The sequence below is a fragment of the Lontra canadensis genome, unplaced genomic scaffold, assembly GCF_010015895.1.
Source record: "Lontra canadensis isolate GAN:19392208 unplaced genomic scaffold, GSC_riverotter_1.0 scaffold2, whole genome shotgun sequence".
In the NCBI taxonomy this organism is placed as follows: Eukaryota; Metazoa; Chordata; class Mammalia; order Carnivora; family Mustelidae; genus Lontra; species Lontra canadensis.
The window spans coordinates 30335216-30355858 of NW_022630996.1; the positions used below are offsets into that span (position 1 = coordinate 30335216).

The following is a 20643-nucleotide window of genomic DNA, read 5'->3' on the forward strand; positions in this document are numbered from 1 at the left end:
AAAATTCTGGGACTCCAATTCTAATACAACTTACATTCTCTTTCCCCTTAATTTATATTGTAAGCATGCATGTTGCCTTAAAACTGGGATAGCTGCGGCATCATCATATTTGAAAACGTTCCCAGTTTCTATTCTGCCCATGTCCCTACTCATTTAGTGAAGGTCCATGCATGCAGGAAACAAGGAACAGCAAAGATAACACTTATATTTTCATTCTGTCATATGTTTGGTTTTTTAATTCTAAGAGCCACATATGTATAAGAGCATGTTTTTCTATTTACATTTACTTAATATTTATTAATATTTATTTTTGCTTAATATTTAGATAAGGATAGGTTTATGTGTTTCAAAGCCAGTTTATTAATTACTTAAAATAGTCAAGTTGTCAGGTTGGTTATAATATGGATTGTCAGCAGGTTTTTCCTGTTTGAACCCAAATGCTACTATGGGTGAGAAGAAAGGTTGGACTTTTTAAGGCTTTTCAAACTCTCAAGAAATTTTCCAAAGCATGTAATATCCCAACATAGACTATTTTGGCTACATAAAAGAATTGCAGTCAGTTACGTTGATTGCTGCATAAATAGGGAAGAGTCTTATTCGGTGTTTTTTGTTACCCATAGAACAGCATAGAGACTGGACTGAAAAAGGATAGTTTATCATGATAGGAAATAGATCAAGACTGGCATCATCCTGTAGTATCTATATACTAAAGTGACTTCATAGCACCATATTTCTTTTTTAAATGTTAGAAACCAGTGGAAGTTCAAAGAAGAATATAGTCACCATCTACATTTCCAGCATCTAGGATGAACCACTCAGCATTTTGATAAGCCTGCTTTTTCTATCTCTTTTTGTTCTTTACTAATTATACAAGTGACATGAGTAGTTAGTAAGTAGTGAACACAATAATACAAATAATACTCCATTTTAAATACTTTTATATGCTTATACAAATTTACATAGAAAATATAAAATATTGTTTTTGAGAGTTTTTAAATGATATTATATTGTATGCCCAGCCATCTTTATATTTCCTTCCCTTAGCATTGGTGTTTAGCAGTCAATAACTAAATGTTTACTAGAGTAGGATGTCTGGGTGGCTCAGTCGGTTAAGTGTCTGCCTTCGGCTCAGGTCATGATCCCAGGGTCCTGGAATCGAGTCCCGCATTGGGCTCCTTGCTTGGCAAGGAGCCTGCTTCTCCCTCTGCCTGCCCCTCCCTCTGCTTGTCTTCCATCTCTCTCTCTGCCTCAAATAAAAAATAAAATCTTAAAAAAAAAAAGTTTACTAAAGTAAAAATTGAAAATCAGCAAATAAATTGTGTATATATTTTATCCAAATTGAACTTCTTTTGGTTTCTTAAATAGCTACATTTTACTTCGCTCCTAGGCCTTTACATATGCTGCTCCTTGTGCCTGAAATGCTCGGGTCCCACTTCAGTTGCTGTTTCCTTGGCATCCCTTTGCTGATTGTTTCCTGACGGAGGGACTTCCTTGCTCCATATTCCCAAGCTTCAGGGCATGGCCCTTTTCAATACTCATTTCCATTTAAGAATGTTCATTCAGGGGCATCTTTCTTGAAATACTGTTACTCCTTGAGAGCAAGGACCACGTCTGCTTTTCCACTCCTATATTCCTAGCGTCCAACTTATGGCCTTGTCCTTAGTAAGACTGAGTAAAGGTTTGAGAAATTGAATTATGAGCATGTTTTTACTACTTTGGAATGCAATTCAAATGCAATTAACAGTGCTTTCATAGGTCACTGCTGCCTCTTGACACTTCCTTCTCTTAGTTCCTATCCCCTCTCCCGCCATTGCCCATCCACATCCAATCCTGTCATTTTAACCTCCAAAATATGTATCATAAGTCTGCTCTTTTTTTTTTTTTTTTTTAAGTAAGTTCTGTGTCCCATATGGGCTGGAACTCACAACCCTGAAATCAAGAGTTGCCCGCTCCGCTGACTGAGCCAGCCAGGTGCCCCAAGTCTGCTCATTTTATTCCATCTCTGTCAACACCAGTGTGGTCCAGACTACCATCATCTCTTGCTCTGGACCACTAGAATAATCTGGTCTCCTGACGTTCATCTTGTCTCATCCAAGGAAACAGAACAGATTAAAATGATAGCCTATTATGTAATAAGTACTGTTTTCAATTCTTATTTACTGCATTGTGAGGGTGTATGTGTAAGTTGTGTGTGTATGTGAGTATTTGAATACTTGGTTGCTCTATAGAATGTATTTCTTATTATGGGATATGGTCAAAACCATTGGAAAGCCATTGTCCGATACTGGTAACTCTGGAGAATTCTTTTGCTCTGTCAGGATCAGAAGACTATGTATTTTTTCATTACCACGTGACCCTCTTTTGTATGTGTCTTTAAAGGAGACATTCTTTTAAAATAAAAGAAGTGAAGTCTTTTGGATAAAGCTGTTTGGAAGTGGTCCCATCCTTTCTTTATATGTTCCTCTGTCTCTCATTTCAAGTTTAAATTATATGGGTCAGCAGGTAAATCTTCAGATGTAAGTACTCAGACTGAATTTAACTGTAATTTTTCTGCTTTTATTCACTTATGCAAATAAGTAAATAATTATAGTTATTTATTTGTATTCTTTTCCTGCTCCAACTCCCTATATTGTTCATGAATATATTTCTTAGTTTTTTTCTTCTCCTTCTTATATTCTTACCTATTTTTGGCTTCATTTCATGTCTATAATATTAATATTATTATAACACTGCTCTCATTGGAAGTGTGACTTTTGGGAACTTAAAAATGAAAAGCCTAAATACTGTCCCAGTGTATGCCTTTCTGGTATATGCTTGGTGCGAATTGCATTTCTGGACCCTTTTGAATCTGCTCTCAAAAGGACAAATAATCTTCGGTTATCACTTGGAAGCAAACTGACGTGTGGGTTTAGGTCTAAACAAGCCTTGTGGTTGTATTAGAGAACTTTTCAGTTGCTCTGATCTAGTTGCACACTGCAAAGGAGAGGTCAAGAGACCTCTAACCTCAGCACCCCCTCCACTTCCTCCTTCAGTCTTGGGTAGCACATGGAGCTTGTCTAAGTAAGACTGAAAACAAAACAGTCAAAAACTATGAAGCTTCTTCATCTCTTGGACTGTGTTCGGCTCCTTTTGATCTGGTAGGGTAGTGTATCTTGATGTCTCGCTATTTTGTTTTTCATTGCATGAGACAATTAAGGGATTGCTTATCCCTAGGAAATCTGAAAATTAGTCCAGTGGTTATAGGGTAAATGTTGGTAATTATCTGTATTGAATCCACATGCAGTGGTTTTTTTCTTGCTCTATCATAGATTTCATTGTTGTATTTGGATCCGTTTGGCTGCTGTAACACAGACTCATATAGCAGTGATTTGGATGTGACGGAAAGTGGTGGATCTCTCATTTAATATAATAGTTCAAGGGTAAGCAGTGCAGCACAACTATAGTCCCTCCACGGTGCTGGGGATCCAGGACCCTTCTATTTTGTTGCTTTGCCATCTTTATCCTAAGATGGCTACTCCTGCTCCTGCTACTCCATTGTTATCATGGTATCAAAAAAAGGGAAACAGGAAGGGCCTTCCCTTTTTCTTTTTCAGGGCAGAGTGTGGAAATTTATCATATTTACTCATACGGCATTCATCAGACCTAGTCACATGGTCACAGTTAGCTGCAAGGGAAGCCAGGCAGCCATGTGTCCCACTAAAACTTGTGGGACTATAGAAGAGAACAGATGTCAGAAGTGTGAGAAGCATCTCCACTGTAATAGCCAACAACCTGAAGGGATTTACTTTTGGAATGCTTCTTTGTTTTCTAACTTACTGCTTTGTGAAGAGAGAGTTTCCACTAAAGTTATCAAGTGGACTTCAGTTACTGAAAAGAGTTAATCTGAGTTAGTGTATTTGCCTTTGGGATTTAAATCAGATTTATTCCACTGCTTGTAGGGATGCATGTGAAATATATTAAGAGATGAGGTGGTTTTTCCTTAACTCTTGCTTTTCCTGTGCTGCTTTTGTTTTTTCTTTTTTAACCTTTTTTTGAGGCTAATTTTGTACTTGTTTTCAGGTATGGCACAGTCACAAGGCTGGGTGAGAAGATATGCCAAAGCCTTCTGTAAGGGCTTTTTTGTGGCGGTGCCCGTGGCAGTGACTTTCCTGGACCGGGTGGCCTGTGTGGCCAGAGTGGAGGGAGCATCAATGCAGGTAAAAATGAATGTGGCTTCATTCTTTTTTTTTTTTTTTTTTTAAAGATTTTATTTATTTATTTGTCAGAGAGAGAGAGAGCGAGCGAGCATAGGCAGACAGAGTGGCAGGCAGAGGCAGAGGGAGAAGCAGGCTCCCCACAGAACAAGGATCCCGATGTGGGACTCGATCCCAGGACGCTGGGATCATGACCTGAGCCGAAGGCAGCTGCTTAACCAACTGAGCCACCCAGGCGTCCTGTGGCTTCATTCTTTATAGCACATTCTTCATGGTTTCTCATGTACTAGCTGTGGGATTTCTGTATATTATTTCTGTGCTGGGAACTGAAAAGTTTTAAAAAAGCCTTGACCTGAAATTTAACTTTACTAAATTTTTTTAAAAGGTCTTTTAATGTGATCATATTATAAACAGGGTAGAAGTGAATAAACATAATTATCAAATTGTTCTATCTGTAGGGTTTTTTTTTTTTTTAGTTTTTATTTTATTTTATTTACTTTATGATTCTAAGTAGAGATTCTAAGGAAATTTTACTAAATGACACCATTTTCTGTGGATATGGCCTGGGATTTTAAGATATTTTAATTATCTAGGTTTGAATCCACACTTAAATATCCTTTGATATTGTATTGATAGTGTAGTCGTAGGATGAGTTTGGGTCAAATTCAGTTACTGTGTGTGTATGCATATATATATGTATATATATACATACAGTTACTAATCTATCTCAGTAGCCATATACATATTAGTATGCATATATATGTACTTACACCCAAAATATCCATATATGTATAAAATATATACATACTATATTTATACACATACACAAGGGTCTATGTATATATATATAAATACACATATGTGTTCATGTATATATATGTATGTATGCATATGTATATAAACATACACACTTTCAGTAGGTAGAAAAGTGTAGAGCACTGGTCCCAGATATTCTGGGTGTGTTCTTTAAGCATGTTGCTGATTGAAAAGATTAAATGTACTTTACGTTGGAAGAATTTTGCAGTGGAGATTTCCAAAACTTATGTGCAAATAGTCTTCTGGAATAACAGAGAAGACTTTGTTCTAAGTTGATGTCTATAAACTATCTGTATGAGTAAGTTTATGTAATTAAGAAGATTTTGCATTTTGTGATATGGTTTGTTTTCTTCCATTGTGAACATGTATTAAGTTCACATTGTTCTAGATAGCTGTATAAAACAAATAAGTAAAATAAATATATAAACTTATAAGAGCTTAAAGTTGAAGTTACATAAAGAATAAACATTTATTTATTTATTTATTTATTTATTTTTGTTTTTAGTCAGAACTACTTCCTTAACTAGGCATAGGTATCAGCTTTGAGGAGTTAGAATGAGTATGCATTTTAAACTGTAATTATTGTATTGAAAATCAGATCTCTTCCTGAGTTCTGGTAGTGAGTGCTGTTTTGCTCTACAACCATTACTATTCTGAGATAGATTTTTCCAGAACACAAAGCCTTCTTACCTTGGATCTAATGATATTCCAGAGGATTGTACAACAATCATAGTATCCTAAACTTCATGATTGAGGCCAGTATACGCCCACTGAATATCTTTGTTCATTGCTTGTGCTAAGAGGGAATTCAGTAAAAAATATAAGAAATTGATTGTCTTATGAAAAGACAAGGCTTACCCCTAGTTAAGAAGACAGTGAAGAAAGTGTTAAATAGTAGGGTCATTCTGAAATGCCAGTCTGTTAAATCGGATTTTTTGCTGCAGGTACATTTCTTACAGTGTTCCTGGGCCTTACTCCCAAGAAGTCAAATTTGTTACCTTGTAGTTTGTCTGGTATATTATGTAGAATTTCCTTGGCTACTGATTACAGGATAAGAGCTTGAATTGAGTTAGACATACAGGAGAGTTTATTGGAAGGTTTATTATGTACCCAGGAGGAAGGCAAAAGTGTGACAATCAGCAGGGACAACTGGAACCAGGGATTTGGACGCCGCAGGGTGCTCTGTCTTCTGTGTTTCTGCCGTCTGTTTCTGTCTGCATCTTTGGCTTCGTTCTCTCAGACCGGCTTTCTTCACCATGCTGGGCACAGGGCTGCTGGCAGCTCTCATGCTTTAAGATGCCCCATTTCATCCCCACTTGAGAGAGGTCTCTCCTCTTGCCTTAATTTTACTTTGAAGGATCTTGGGAAAGGACTGTGATTGATTGTTTCAGTCATGTAGCCTCATCTATACAAATATAGATCAACTTTGACCCATGGGTTAAGGTGCCATGATTGGCCCGGCTTCAGACAAGTACACAGCCCTAGCCATGGCTAGGCTCAATAAGAAAATGACAGGATATATTTAAATCAGCTTTCGGAGTAAGGAAGGGGTGACATTTCCCAGAAGAGAGGGTATGCTATTTTCAGAATAAAAGAGGAAAGGATATTCTGGGAAGAAAACAAAGATATATGTTTATTACAGTTGGGTCTGTATTTTAGGATTTTTTGACTCCTTCTAAGTATAATAGAGAATTTATCTATAACTTCATTAGATATTACTAAATCATACTTAAAATTATTTAGGAGCAGAAATTGCAATAATGGGATATAGTGATTAATTAATTAAGCATTTTTGAAGACATCTTTGCTACTGCACAACTTTGATGAACTGAACATGTTTAGACTGTGGAGTTCAGCAGAAGTTTTGACCAAAAATTTGACAAAAATTCTTGTCTTCAATTTTCTGTAATGACACAAGTACTAAATAGCTGGCAGGGTGTGTGGTCATGGCTGGAAGTCCCCGAGCATCCTGCAAGGAACACACCTGCTCTTATTGACTCTGAGGCCTGAGAATTATATCTGGTGTTTGGCAGTTGGTTGATTTGTGTGTGAAGGAAGGGAGTTCTCTGAATGTGCGATGATGCCTTCTTGTACCAGGTTTAGAAGTATGAGAGAAAGGGAGAAAAAGCAAGTGGCAAGAAATGAAAAGAAGTGCGGAGAAGAAGAGGAAAGAAAGTTACCTAGGTTGGTTGGGTAATAGAGGACGATGGAGAAAATGAGACTGGTACAATCAATGATCAGGAGGCAGCGTGGCAGAGAGGACCAGTGTGAAAAAGACTCAAGATGGAAATGTGCTCCCCTGAAGGCATTGCTGGGCCCCCTTGTGAGACCTGCCTTGAACGCTGACATAGCTCTGTGGCATGTTTGTGTGCAGCGCCATGAGACACATCATTCTACATCTCGGTATTCATTGAAGGACTCTGTGCCATTTTGAAGGAATTCACGTTGGTGTAGGTTACCAGTCTTGAGCATCATTCATTGTGCACTTTAGAATACCTGTGTGTTCAGGTGGAAAGATCATATCTAGTCATTTCTGTCATTTCAAATATCTGAATCATTTTGTGACTCAGGAGGTCATTTTGAGATTTGGACAATAATGAAAAGCAGAGGTAACTTTGAGTTGGAATAGGGAGTCATTTATCAATGGCTAAGAAGTGTGAAACACTATTTTAGGTGTGGTGGGGGATGGCGAATCAGGTACGGATTCTGTCGTCAATGTACTTTTACTTTAGTAGAAGAGTTTCAAGATTATTAACCCTGAATAATGGATACATTTTCAGATGAGAAGATATCAAGCTGTCAGATATATTTGGCCAGTGCCTGGTACTGAAATGAAAACTGGTTTGCTTTAGCATACTATTTTAGAGCATGGACCTGGAAGTTTTAATTTGGAATAGAGTGGGGCCAAAGAATAATACCTTGAGCCCTTTTATTGTTGGTCATGGTATTAACTTTTACTATAGCAATAAACTACCCTAAGATTTCAGTTGCTTGCATTCAGGTCATTATTTCTTACTCATGGGTCGGTAGATTAACTGTAGTCACTCTGGACTCTGGGTTTGGTTCAGTCCACTTCATGTATCTGTCTTTGTGGGACCTACACTGAAGGAGCCATGGCTGCTTGGGGTTATGTTTTCATGGGTGATAGCAAGATACCAGAGGGTGAGTAAAAACACTCAGAACCTTTTAAAGACTCAGTTCAGAACTTCGACTCTTCTGTTCACATAAGTAAGTCATGTATCAAAACCCAAAGTCAGTGAGATTGGGAGTCATGGCAAAGTGAGGAGGGAAGGAAAAAAAGTGAGTAGGTGAGTATACCTGCTATAGCCACTATGACTCCAACGGTATTTGGTTGACTTCAGAGATATCTAAAAAGTTATTTTTCACCTTTGAGTCTACCTACAATGACCCTAGTCTTTGAAGTCAAAGACTGACAAAATTGGAGTAGATTGAAATTTTGAGTCATTGCATTCTGGAATAGGTTGATCCATTTTAGATGTCTTTAAGCTGGAAGTCATCCAGGGCCGCTTGGATCATAACTTTAGAGTGGCTTTTCATAAAGGTCACTCTGCAACTTGTAGACATGTTATTTAAGAAAATCCAAGGACTGAAAGATCAAATCTCATTAAAGAGATATATTGTACCAGTCTTTTGGAGTGTATTGAATAAATGCTGTTATAGCAACACTGGAAATTCACTTTGGTAGCAAATTTTTCATGAGAACTGTTTCTTATGTCTTTTTAGAATTCTGCTGGCTTGGGATTTAATAGGAGAAGCTTGTTTTCAGGATTCCCTCTTACAAGAAATCTTTATTTTTTGAACACTATGGAGTAAGTTAGGTTTCCCAGCATTAATTGATAATTTATTAGGTATCTGAATAGAAGGATAGAGGTGGTCAAACATGAGGACTTACAGCTAGTTGAAGATAAGTCATAAATGAAAATAAAATTTTTAATGATAGAATGACAATTTGATGGGAAATACGATACAGTTTATCAAACATTTGATTTTTAAAATAAAGTTGTATAGATATATCCACTTTATTGGATGAGATGTACCTTTTGCAATGCTCTACACACAGGGAATGCTGGCAGAAATTATTGGTTAATGATTACTCATACTGAACAATTCCCCTCTAGTGCACATGAATCACTTCTACTAGTTGCTGAAAGGTTACTATGAAAGTGGATGCACTTTTTTTTTTTTTAAAGAAGCACCGCATTACTCAATATTAATTTAACTCAGGAAATGAAGACTGATACTGCATATAGTTGAAACTACAGAGGGAATTTATGTTGGTGGAATGCAATTATTCAAATTAGAAGTTCAATTGCTTACTGGGGCTTTTAGAGTAAAAGAGGTGCCCTAGGAATAGTTTAATGACCTCATACCAAAGTTTTAGATTTTATTTGAGTGAGAATGCCTGTAGCAGGGTCACTGGTTCTTATAAAAGGTGTATATGCCTTCTTCATTTAAAATTAAGACTTTAAGAAAGTAGGTATCACTGTCCTGTTTTGTTGTCATTGCTATCTGTAGCATATAGTATACCATCTTCTTTTTTCCAGTTGGCATAGCTGGAGGGGAAAATACTTGAAAATATTATTCCATAGTTCTATCTCTCTAGCTCAGACTTCAGAGAAAGATTTATGCAGAATAAATTAGAAAGTTAGAAAATGGGAGGGAAAATAGTTTAATCAGCATTGAGGTATTTACTAATCAATAACACACTTCCATTGGTTCAAAATTGTCTTGACTTTCAGCTATCTGCATTTAATCCTGAAGAGATTGGTTTGTAATAAACATCTTAGACTCCTGCTTGGCTCTTTGCAGTCATTATCTGAATTTCCTGCTGAGCTTAAAATTAAAAGTTCTGTCAAAAAAGCGAGCAAAGAGGCTTACGCCCTCTCCTTGTCACATTTATTTTTTTATTTTATTAAAAAATTTTTAAACCTATAGAGGGCCTAATATTCAACAGTTATCATTGGTTATAACTATTATTTTGACACTCTGAGAAGCTAGATACAAATATAGACTCTTAAGGAAAGAGATACATACATTGTGATTTATGCGCCAGAATTTATTGTAGAGTTAGGGAGTTTTATGCTACCTGCTGAATTTGCACTTCCAAGATGCTGGGAACCACAGGGCACACATTTCCTGCGATGCTGAATGCTCTGTGTTCTTACTCCCCTTGGTCGTCTGCGGCTGACTTTGGAGGAAGCTGGGAGTTAATGTTGGAGTGCTTTCTCAGCTGATGTGTGAGCTTTTTTCCCAAATTACCTTTGGCTCAAAAATCTCACTTAAGGTGTTTACCCATCAGGATGTTATACATTTTTATGTAGTTCTGCAACCTGTCATTAATAGAGAATTCAAATAGATCAGTTTGTATTTATAGCAACAAACATATGTGAGACTGAAACAGTTGGTGAGTGATAACTTCATAATGTCCCTTCATGGATTTCCTTTACTTCCCATGATAGAACAGTATGCTTCTGTTTTATGTAGCCAGGGTTATATCTGTTATTTAAATGCTGACTTCATAACACTTTTAAAAAAGATGTTGAAGTAATTTTAGACTCACAGAAAAGTTGTAAGAGTAGTACAGAGAACTCCCATGGGTTTCTGCTCAGATTCATCAGTTTTCAATATTTTGCCACCTTTACTTTCTCCCCTTTTCTTTTCCCCTCCTTCTCCTTCTCTCTCTCCCTCTCCTTCTTTTCCTCTCTCTCAGACCTGGGTATTTGTGTCTCTCTGTGTACCCATACATACATACATACATGTATACACATGCACAAAAACATTGTTACTGAATCATTTAAGTTGCGTATACCATGTCCCTTTAATAAGACTTTTGTGTTCTCTTCTGAGTCATGATCATTGCTGATTTGAGTACTAATAGTTTTCTTTTACATAATTTTAAATTTAATACTTTATTCAGATTCCCATGGCTAGAACTTTTAATACATTAAGGTATGTTGACTCTAGCTAAACTATATATTTAAAAAAACTGAGGCCAAACATTGGAGATAATTTACCTAAGCTCACACAGCCATCAAGTTTCAGAACTGACTCCAACTAACTCTGGTAATGCTTTCCATTTTACTAAATGATAACTAATAAAAGTCCTGCTTTATCACTGTTGTGTAATGCCTCCCTATAATAATGCTCACAGAGATATTTTGTTCCATTTTATTTTTGTTTTTGCAGTGGTTTGATTGATAAGTTATTTAATTTTGGGTGGTTCTGTGGTACTTTTAGATCTTAAACAAAGATAGAAATTAATGTTATGGTGGGAGGTGAAAGATTTCAAACTTTGAAACCTAGGTTGATGGAAAATGCCCTATTCTAGACTGAAGATTATAAACTTTATTAGGCTTCTTAAAAGAAGGAATTAGATTTCATTTTCTGGAAATATAGCAGAGTAGATATCTAGAAAATATTCTCAATGCGAAACTCATAAAAAAGTATAAATAAAACATGAAGAATCTTTAAAAATGCATAGTGACCTTGCAGGGAGGTAAGGGAAATGATCTGAGACCACAAATAAAGGGGAATGCATTTCCAGAGTAGTCAGTATGCTTTGAAGTCTGCAGCTATCCTATAGACATTTGTCAATTCCTGGTAACTCAGGAGTTTTGTTTTAAAGATTTTATTTATTTACCTGAGAGAAAGAGAGAGAGAGAGAGAGAGAGAGTGTGTGTGTGTGTGTGTGTGTGTGGAGTGAGAGAGAGAGAGAGAGAGCACAAGAGGGGAGAGGGTCAGAGGGAGAAGCAGACTCCCTGCTGAGCAGGGAGCCTGATGTGGGACTTGATCCCAGGACTCCAGGATCATGACCTGAGCCGAAGGTAGTCACTTAACCAACTGAGCCACCCAGGCGCCCAGAGTTTTGGGTTTTAATAGCCACGTGGGGATCGGAAGACAAGGCCCTGGGCTCATACAGGGTGGGGAGGTGGAACAGAAATTCTGAATAAATTCAGGACCATGGAGGAGACACATCTTTAGGGAAGGCGTACACTAAAACCAAAATCTGTTATGCAAGAAAAATTTTCTAGACTCTGAGTAGAGGGGAAAAGCCCCTAGTGGCGGACTGAGGTTTGAATTCACCTTCACAGCAATTGAAACACCCTAATTTGAGATTGTCAGTCACTTTGGACTCGCCTCATGCACCTGGTGGGAGCGACCACTGATCTTCCTGGGCACAGACAAAGTTTGAGGAACAGGATCTCACAGTAAAAATATCACACAAGGAAATGAGCACTATTCTAAGTGAGAGTCCATAATATCCTTTGGCAGAATCAGACCTTAAAGACAAGCTCTTAGAACTATCAGCTGCTAAATGTGATATGTTTGAAGAAATAAAAGACAAAACTGAAAATATGAGAAAACAACGAAAGATTATTTAAAATGGCCAAAGTACCATTTTTATCAGTTGTGCTTTAGTGTATTTTTTAAGGTATAAAAATTATATTGTTGTTAGTTTGAAAAATCTTCTATAGTATTTGTCACATAAAATTTGCAGTAAATTGTGTAATAGCTGAGATTTACTTTATTGTAATATGGGAGGAGGAAGAGTGAGTGATGTTCAGATGAAACGAGATTGGCCATGAGTTCATAATTTTGGACCTTAGATGATGGGTAACATGGTAGTTTATTATACTGTTCTGTCTGGTTTTTATTATTTTTAAAAAATATTTTGTTTATTTATTTATTTGACAGACAGAGATCACCAGTAGGCAGAGAGGCAGGCAGAGAGAGGGGGGAAGCAGGCTCCCTGCTGAGCAGAGAGCCCAATGTGAGGCTCAATCCCACGACCCTGAGATCATGATCTGAGCCGAAGGCAGAGGCTTAACCCACTGAGCCACCCAGACACCCCATCTGTCTAGTTTTTAAAAAAATAGTTTTACTGTGGGCTAACTCTATACTGTTGAATTTATCCATGGTGAATGATTTAGTAATTTTTAATAAATTTATGGAGTTATAGAATCATCTTTTAGAACATTTCCAACCCACCAAAATGATCTCTCTTGTCTATTTGAAGTTAATTCTTACTTTAACTTATGCTTTTTCTGGGCATTATCTGCAACTAGAACCATTCAATATGTGGTCTTTTGTGTCTTGCTTCTTTGACTTACCATAATGTGTTTTGAGGTCTATCCACATTGTACCATATATCGATAGTTTTTTTTTTTATTTACCAAAAAGAATTCCATTGTATGGATTTTTTTCTTCCATTTTGTTTTTTGCTTGCCAGATGATGAACCTTTAAGTTGTTTCCACATTTTCATTATCGTGAATAATGCTGCTAGGAGTGGAATTGCTAAGTCGTATGGTACATAGATGCTTCATTTTTAAGAAATTGCCAAACTAATCCTGGGGTAGCTGGTAGTGTGTGTGCTGACTAACATGGCCTGCATTTTCATTCTACCTCTTATTCCAGGACTGGGGGAAGTGAAGGGAAAGTACCCAGGCTCACTGGCGCTGCCTGTGGCTGGAGCCCCAATTCCCTGTTCCATCCACTAACACTCTGGTGTTGGGGTAGAGTTTCCTTTGGTGTTTGGCTGGATTAGGATGGGTCTTATAAGAAGTGTTTTCTGTTCCACTTGGGCGTCCTTTTCCTGGCCCTATGGCTGGAAAGTAGGATTTTCTTTCTTTCTTTCTTTCTTTCTTTCTTTCTTTCTTTCTTTCTTTCTTTCTTTCTTTCTTTCTTTCTTTTTTTTTTAAAGATTTTTTTGTTTATTTATTTGTCAGATAGAGACAGTGAGAGAGGGAACACAAGCAGGGGTAGTGGGAAAGAAAGAAGCAGACTCCCCACTGAGCAGGGAGCCCGATGCAGGGCTTGATCCCAGGACCCTGGGATCATGACCCGAGCCGAAGGCAGACACCTAACCGACTGAGCCACCCAGGCGCCATGAAAGTAGGCTTTTCTTCAAGCTTTTTTGTTCTGCCTGTTGGTGACTCCTGGTTGCAGGCTTCTCCAGTGTGTTATCTAGAATACATGAGAAGCAAAAAGAAAACCCAGGGAACTTGCCACCATGTCATTCCTCAAGTCTTTATGTCCCTAGCGTTCAGTCTTCTTGCTACCTTTTAGAGTCATCCTCCATTTGTTCTTTGTCTTATGTTTGGGGTATTTTAGTTGTAAGAGAAGTTATACACTAAGTGTTTGAGATTCTTTTTATAGGCCGTTCACCTTGTTTGGCTATGTAACAAGACTTCTTACTATACCTTTTCCTTTCTGCTTTTTCTTATCATGGGCTCCCTTAAGGCTAAACTCAAGCCCTACCTTCTTCATGAAACCTTCCCTAATTCCATCATTCACTTACTTGAAATCTGACAGCACTGCACATTTAACTCATGATTGTAAATGTTTTGTATTGTTCTCTAGTCTTCTATTTATTTCATGGGTTAATGCTAACTCTACTTTGTAAGCTTCTAAAAGAAAAGGACCATATTCCTCTCACCTACCCTTTCAGAGTAATGTTGAATAAATGCATATTAAATTTGTTCTTTGAAGCATTGAAGTGCCTGAATAATTAAACCCTACAGAAGTATGATGAAATGAAATTATCATCATTAAATTTTTTTTCTTTGACTTTGAGGGTGTTTCTGCACTCTTCACCTGAAAACTTTTTAGTTTCTTGATGAATCCATCATATTCTTTATGGCAGAGGTTTTCAAACCTTTTTACTTATGACTCATTAGGTAATATAGTTTTTCACTGTACATATATACACACAACTGAAACAGAAGTTTCATGTAACAATACTAAAATTGTAATTACCGTCATTATGTGCGGTGCCCTCTGATATTTTCTATTCTGGTTGCATCCCATTAAATTGATTCTATGACTCACTCATTGGTCATGACCTGTAATTTGAAAAATGCTGCTTTATTGCTGGAGGGAGGCTTGAAAGGGTGAAGCAGCTCAAATTGAGATATAGCTAAGGGAATAGGGGATCTTAGCTTTTGAGTCTGAAATTTTAAATGTAGGCTTGTCCTAAGGGCTTCAAGCAATAAGTGCAATGCAAAGGATAAGGAGGCCCATGGTCTGAGAAAGCCCTTTGCCAGTTAGTGTCATCCTTAGGTTTTTATTAGTACCACCTGGGGTGCCTTATTTATGAAGGTTCCTGAGCCCTGTCCCAGTGCTATGAAAATAGAATTATTGCTAGGACCTTGGAATCTCTGTTGTGACAAGCTCTGTAAATACTCAAGTTTGAAAAAAAAAAATCTTAACTCTGTATGGTGGTGGGTGGTAACAAGACTTACTGGGGTGAGTCATTTTGCAATGTATACACGTGTTGAATCACTGTATTGTACATTTGAAACTAATATAATGTTATGTCTCAATTATGCTTTAATAAAAAAAATATGTTTGAGAAACCTTTTGTTGTAGAGAGCCCCCAACTCTTGGGTAGGGCAAGTTGTTGGGGCATTTCCCAGACGTGGGAACTGTTTTTGCTTCCAAACTCCTGGTTGTCTTGGTTTGCTAAGCTTTTGAATTCTAAACTTTAGTACTTTTAAAAGTATATTTTTCTTGTGTTGCCTAGGTGGGTCATTCGGTTAGGCATCTGCCTTTAGCTCAAGTTGTGATCCCAGGGTCCTGGGATAGAGCCCCACACTGGGCTCCCTGCTCAGCAGGGAGTCTGCTTCTCCCCCTCCCTCTAGCTCATGCTGTCTGTCTTGCACATGTTCTCTTTCTCTCTCAAATAAATAAATAAAATAATAAAAAAAAATAGAAATAGAAAGAAAGAAAATAGAAAAAATTTTCTATTCTCCATGCATTTGTCTGTTAAATCATTCATCAAACATTTATGCTAATTTTAGCTAATTTTATTTCTTCTAATCCCTTGTATCAATGGTTATATCAGTGTATAATTTTCATTTTTGATTTTTCTTACTAGTTGTAATCTTTGTTTTTATTTCTTCTTTCTAGCTTTAATTTTGTATTATCTTGTTACTTTATTTTTTTAGCTTTTAAATGTGTGTTCTATACTTTATAGCTTAGTATGTTTATCTTTTAATTTTTTGTTTAGTTTTTTATTTTGCCAGCTAATCTTCTTTCTTTCTTTCTTTTTTTTTTACAATATAAACAATCTTTCACTTTTGTAGTTTTTATTTATTTTTATTTTTAAAAATATTTTATTTATTTGAAAAAGAGAGAGAGAGCGTGAGTGGAGGTGGGGGGGGTCAGAAGAAGAGGGAGAAGGGGACGCATCACTGAGTGGGGAGCGTGATGGGAGGCTCAGTTCCAGGACCCTCTGAGATCATGACCTGAGCTGAAGGCAGGCGCTTAATTGACTGAGCCGCCTGGGCATCCCATCTGTAGTTTTTAAAATGACCAAAAAGAAGCATAGAGTGTCACCTGAGAGAATGGCCCATTGACTTAGCATGGGAAATGTGTAGATTTTTACAGTAATGGCTCCTCAGTGAATCACATTTCCTCCCACATTGAATCTGGCCATATGACTTGCTTTAGCCAATTGCTCATCAACAAATATTACTTGAGTAGGAACTTCGTCAGTGCTTGTGAATGGGGAACATGCAAGAAACTCAGGCAGTCCTGCTCGAGGGGACACTGGAGAACAAGTGAAGCATCCTGGCCAAGGAGTTCCTGTTAAGTGCTTGATGTGTGAGTAGGGCCATCTTGCCCTTTCCAGCCCTTTTTGAGTCACAGATGATTGCAGCCACATGAATGGCCTCAGGAAAGAGAGGTCGCCAGAGGATCTGCCCCTCTGAGTGAAACCTATGTTGCAGGATTATGAAAAAATAAATGGTTTTTCTTTTTAGGCTCATAGTTTTGGAGTGGTTTGTTAGGAAACAACAGGTAACCCAAATTAGTGAGGTGCTGCCAAAACAAAATTTTAGAATAGATGGCACTGGTTTGGGGACTGGATGGCCGCAGAGGGCTAGAAAAACAGTAGGGGATTGTTGATCAAAGTTGGACAAATGGCGTACAGCTCTTACTAGAAGCTGGAAAGGTGGTGAGGAAACTGTTCTTGGAGACTGGAATAGTGGTGACCATGTTTCATGGTACTGTTGTGGGTTTGCTTGCACAGTGGAACTTGTCCTCTGGGACCACTAGTATCTCCATGGTTGTAGCTGCCTGAGTGGTATCAGGTCAGTCTAGCTGACTTCCACCTAGCTAAGCAGAGCTTAAATTGCAGAATCAAGAGCGAATACACAGTTTTGTATTAGGTTTTGTAATGTTTATTTTGTAGCAATAAAGAAGCAATATAAGGACTTCGGTCTCTTTTATCAGTGTCAGTGCTTTTTTAAAATTCCTTTTAACATGCTGTTTGTTTCCTACACAGTTGAACCTGTTCATTCTGATTGCTTTGATTCATGTAATTCTGGGGTCTTGAATTTCTACTGATACACTTTTCTACTGCTAGAATTTTTTTTTTTCCCTATAGGATGCCACATCGAGTAGTAACAAGGAACTAAGGATCTAAAACCACGGTCTCATCTTTTCGTTCACAGATTTGTTTACAGATACTGTATAAGTAAAGTAAATAGATTGGTATGCCCTGGTACCTGGGACCCATTAGAGAGATTCTAGAGCTATCAGGGACTAAGAAAGCTTCATTCAGTTTTATGAGGCAGTTACGGATTTGTTGGTCTGTAGGTGTATCTTGGTGCCAATGTATGGATGTATCCATGTAGCTGGTTTATATTGCATATAATAACCTGTCTTGTTGATAATATGTAAAGATGTTTATATAAATTTTATATCTCATTAATTATACACGACATTTCTTGTCATGATTAATTAGAACTATTAATTTGAAAAGCTATGTCAATATCTGTTTTATTAGCAAGGAAACACTATACATATATTTAATGGTAGTGTTTAATAGTTATTGGACTATTGCATTGAGCCAGAAAGTTTGCTGTCTAGTTACAGAGATCTGAACTAAGGGGATGCTTAAACACTGAAGAAGTTGTTAAGGAAGAAAACATACTTCATAAATACTTGTAATAAAAAGATGTAAAAATCAGATGGTTTTTCTCTTTAAAAAATTAGTTCTTACTCTAAGGCATTGCATATTGATTGAAGAAAACTTGGAAAATATAGAAAAATATGCAAAAAGAAAATAATCTATACCACCTTACAGAATAAGTTAATTTTAAGATGTTATTCTATAATAATAGTAGTTGGAAAATATTGAATGATCGCTGTATTTTGGGCGTTAGAATGTAGTATTCACTGTAAATATAATAGTAAATTTAGTATCTCCCACAACCCTGTGATGAAGGTGCTATTATCCGTTTTACAGATGAAGAAATAGGAACAAAAAGATTAATTTGTTAAAAATTAAACAGATATAAGGCCAGGCTTTTGACTTCAAAATTTGCATTTCTCAACCATTATAAATTCTTATCTTTTTCTGTACTGTTTTCCTTCCCCCTCCCCACCCTCTCTCCCTTCTTTCTCTATATTTCTTTTTAAATTTATTACATTTTCACCTAATTTACTTTGCCAAACATATCCAAATATCCTAAAATATTTTTTAAAAGATTTTATTTATTTTTTACTTGCGCATGAGAGAGAGAGAGAGAGCAAGAGAGAGCACAAGAGCAGGGGAGAGAGGGAGAAGCAGGTTCCCCACTGAGCAAGGAGCCCGAGGGCTCGATCCCAGCACCCTGGGATCAGGACCTGAGCTGAAGGCAGTGGCTTAACTGACTGAGCCACCCATGCACCCTACTCCCTTAAATATTTTTCTGTAGTGTGATTTTTAATGGCTTTTAGTATCCCTGTACCATATTGTTTAACCAAATGTAACATTTCCAGGTCTAAGGATAAGACCACTTTAAAGACTTTAGATATGTTTTGGCAAATTACCTTGTAGATAGTTTGTAAAGATTTTTATTTGTACAAGTAATATATGAGAATACCCATAAAATTGTGATGTGTCACTCTATGTGCATAGAAAAAATCAAAAGTTTAGGAGAATAAAAAATTAGCAACCCACTACATTTCCAAATTAAACTAATATAGTATATGTCCACTTTAACATTGTTTTAATATAGCTTTAAAGACCTGCTTTTTAAAGAAAAAATAAGGTATCTACAGAAATACAAGTTATTTTATGTGAGTGTGATTCACGCAGAAATGTCAAAAGGGGGAAGAAAATACCCTAAGTGGGGAATGCTTGCTTGAAGAACTGGACATGTGTAAAAAAGAGGATGAGAGGGGCACCTGGGTGGCTCAGTTGGTTGGGTGACTGCCTTCTGCTCGGGTCATGATCCTGGAGTACTGGGATCAAGTCCCACATCAGGCTCCCTGCTTGGCGGGGAGTCTGCTTCTCCCGCTGACCTCTCTCCTCTCATGCTCTCTCTCTCTTTCAAATAAATAAATAAAATCATTAAAAAAAAAAAAGAGGATAAGATTAAAACAAAGTTATTTTTAAAAAAGGCTCTCAGAACTCTGAATAAAATGTGATTAGGCCCATATCTGGATTTGCAAGGGTGAAAAATCCCATTGCCTAGCACAGTGCCGGTCAGAGTTGGAATTCAGTAGTTTTTCAGCGACGAAGGAATGAACACATGAAAGAAAACATGAATGAATTTTTTTTAGTAGCTTCACATCCTCACCAAATGCATCCTTTTTCCTTTCCTGTTGTTGTTTAAGTTGGACATGTGAAGAATGTATTTCTTGTCCTGCTTCTGTGGGGCCTGTCTTGAATCTACACATGTGCAGAAAGAGGCTGCCAGGATGGTTTGGACAAGGTGTTGTGCCTGGTCTAGAGCAGAGCTCTCAAGTGACCCTGTAAGGGGGGCTTTCTAGTGGGGACTTTATGATATTGCCAGACACTCCTGTGGGGGAGCATCTGGAAGCTGGAGCATGCACGAAGAACCCATTATTCTGTACTTATTAATAAAGTGTCAGATGTAACTACAGCTTAATCAGTCTAAACTTCCTGAGATGCCTTGGGATTTGAATTTCTTCTTTTAGCCCTCAAGCATAATGAGTGTGTGACTCTAGGTTTTAATACCCTTGCCATATTAAGGGACCTATGGGTAAAAGTTGGAGTAATTTTTGAATTAGATGGTTGGTCACTGAAGGGGGTCAAGTATTAAGGGGTAGGGATAATAAGTATCCTTTACCTGAAAGGAATGGTCCATTTCTAACTTAAATCTTCATGCGGACTTGGGCACAGTTATTATTCATTTTATTTTGTATACTTAGTGAGGCAAATCCAAGAACTCTAGAAGCCTCAATAACAAGGGAAGGGGGCACTTGAGTGGTTCAGTCGGTTAAGCATCTGCCTTCTGCTCAGGTCATAATCCCAGGGTCCTGGGATTGAAACCCTCGAGTCAGACTCCCTGCTCAGTGGGGAGTCCGTTTCTTCCTCTCCCTCTGCCCCTCCCCACCATGCTCTCTTTATCTCTCTCTTTTCCAAATAAATAAATAAGTAAAACCTTTAAAAAAAAATAGGAAGGAAGATGACACTTTAGACCATTTTATCTACATTCTTTCAAAAGTGTGGCTTCTCATAGTAAGAATAATCTATTATCAGAATATACATTTATTTTAATTGTATTTCATGCTTCTTGGCCAGTGCTGCAGTTAAAAAAAAAAGACAATCCTGATTTCTCTAATAATGGTTCTTCAAAAGAAATCTGAGAGCTACTG

General features: G+C 37.3%; 1 protein-coding gene across 2 annotated transcripts in view; it reads left to right on the forward strand.

Moving 5' to 3' along the window:
• The window catches only part of IMMP2L (inner mitochondrial membrane peptidase subunit 2), an 859460-nt gene that overhangs the window by 38799 nt on the left and 800018 nt on the right, over positions 1–20643 (forward strand). For both annotated transcript variants that reach the window (XM_032871296.1, XM_032871300.1), the window contains exon 3: positions 4060–4196. In XM_032871296.1, coding sequence (XP_032727187.1) covers positions 4062–4196 — 135 coding nt within the window. In that variant the 5' untranslated portion in view covers positions 4060–4061. The remainder of the gene's footprint in view (positions 1–4059; positions 4197–20643) is intronic.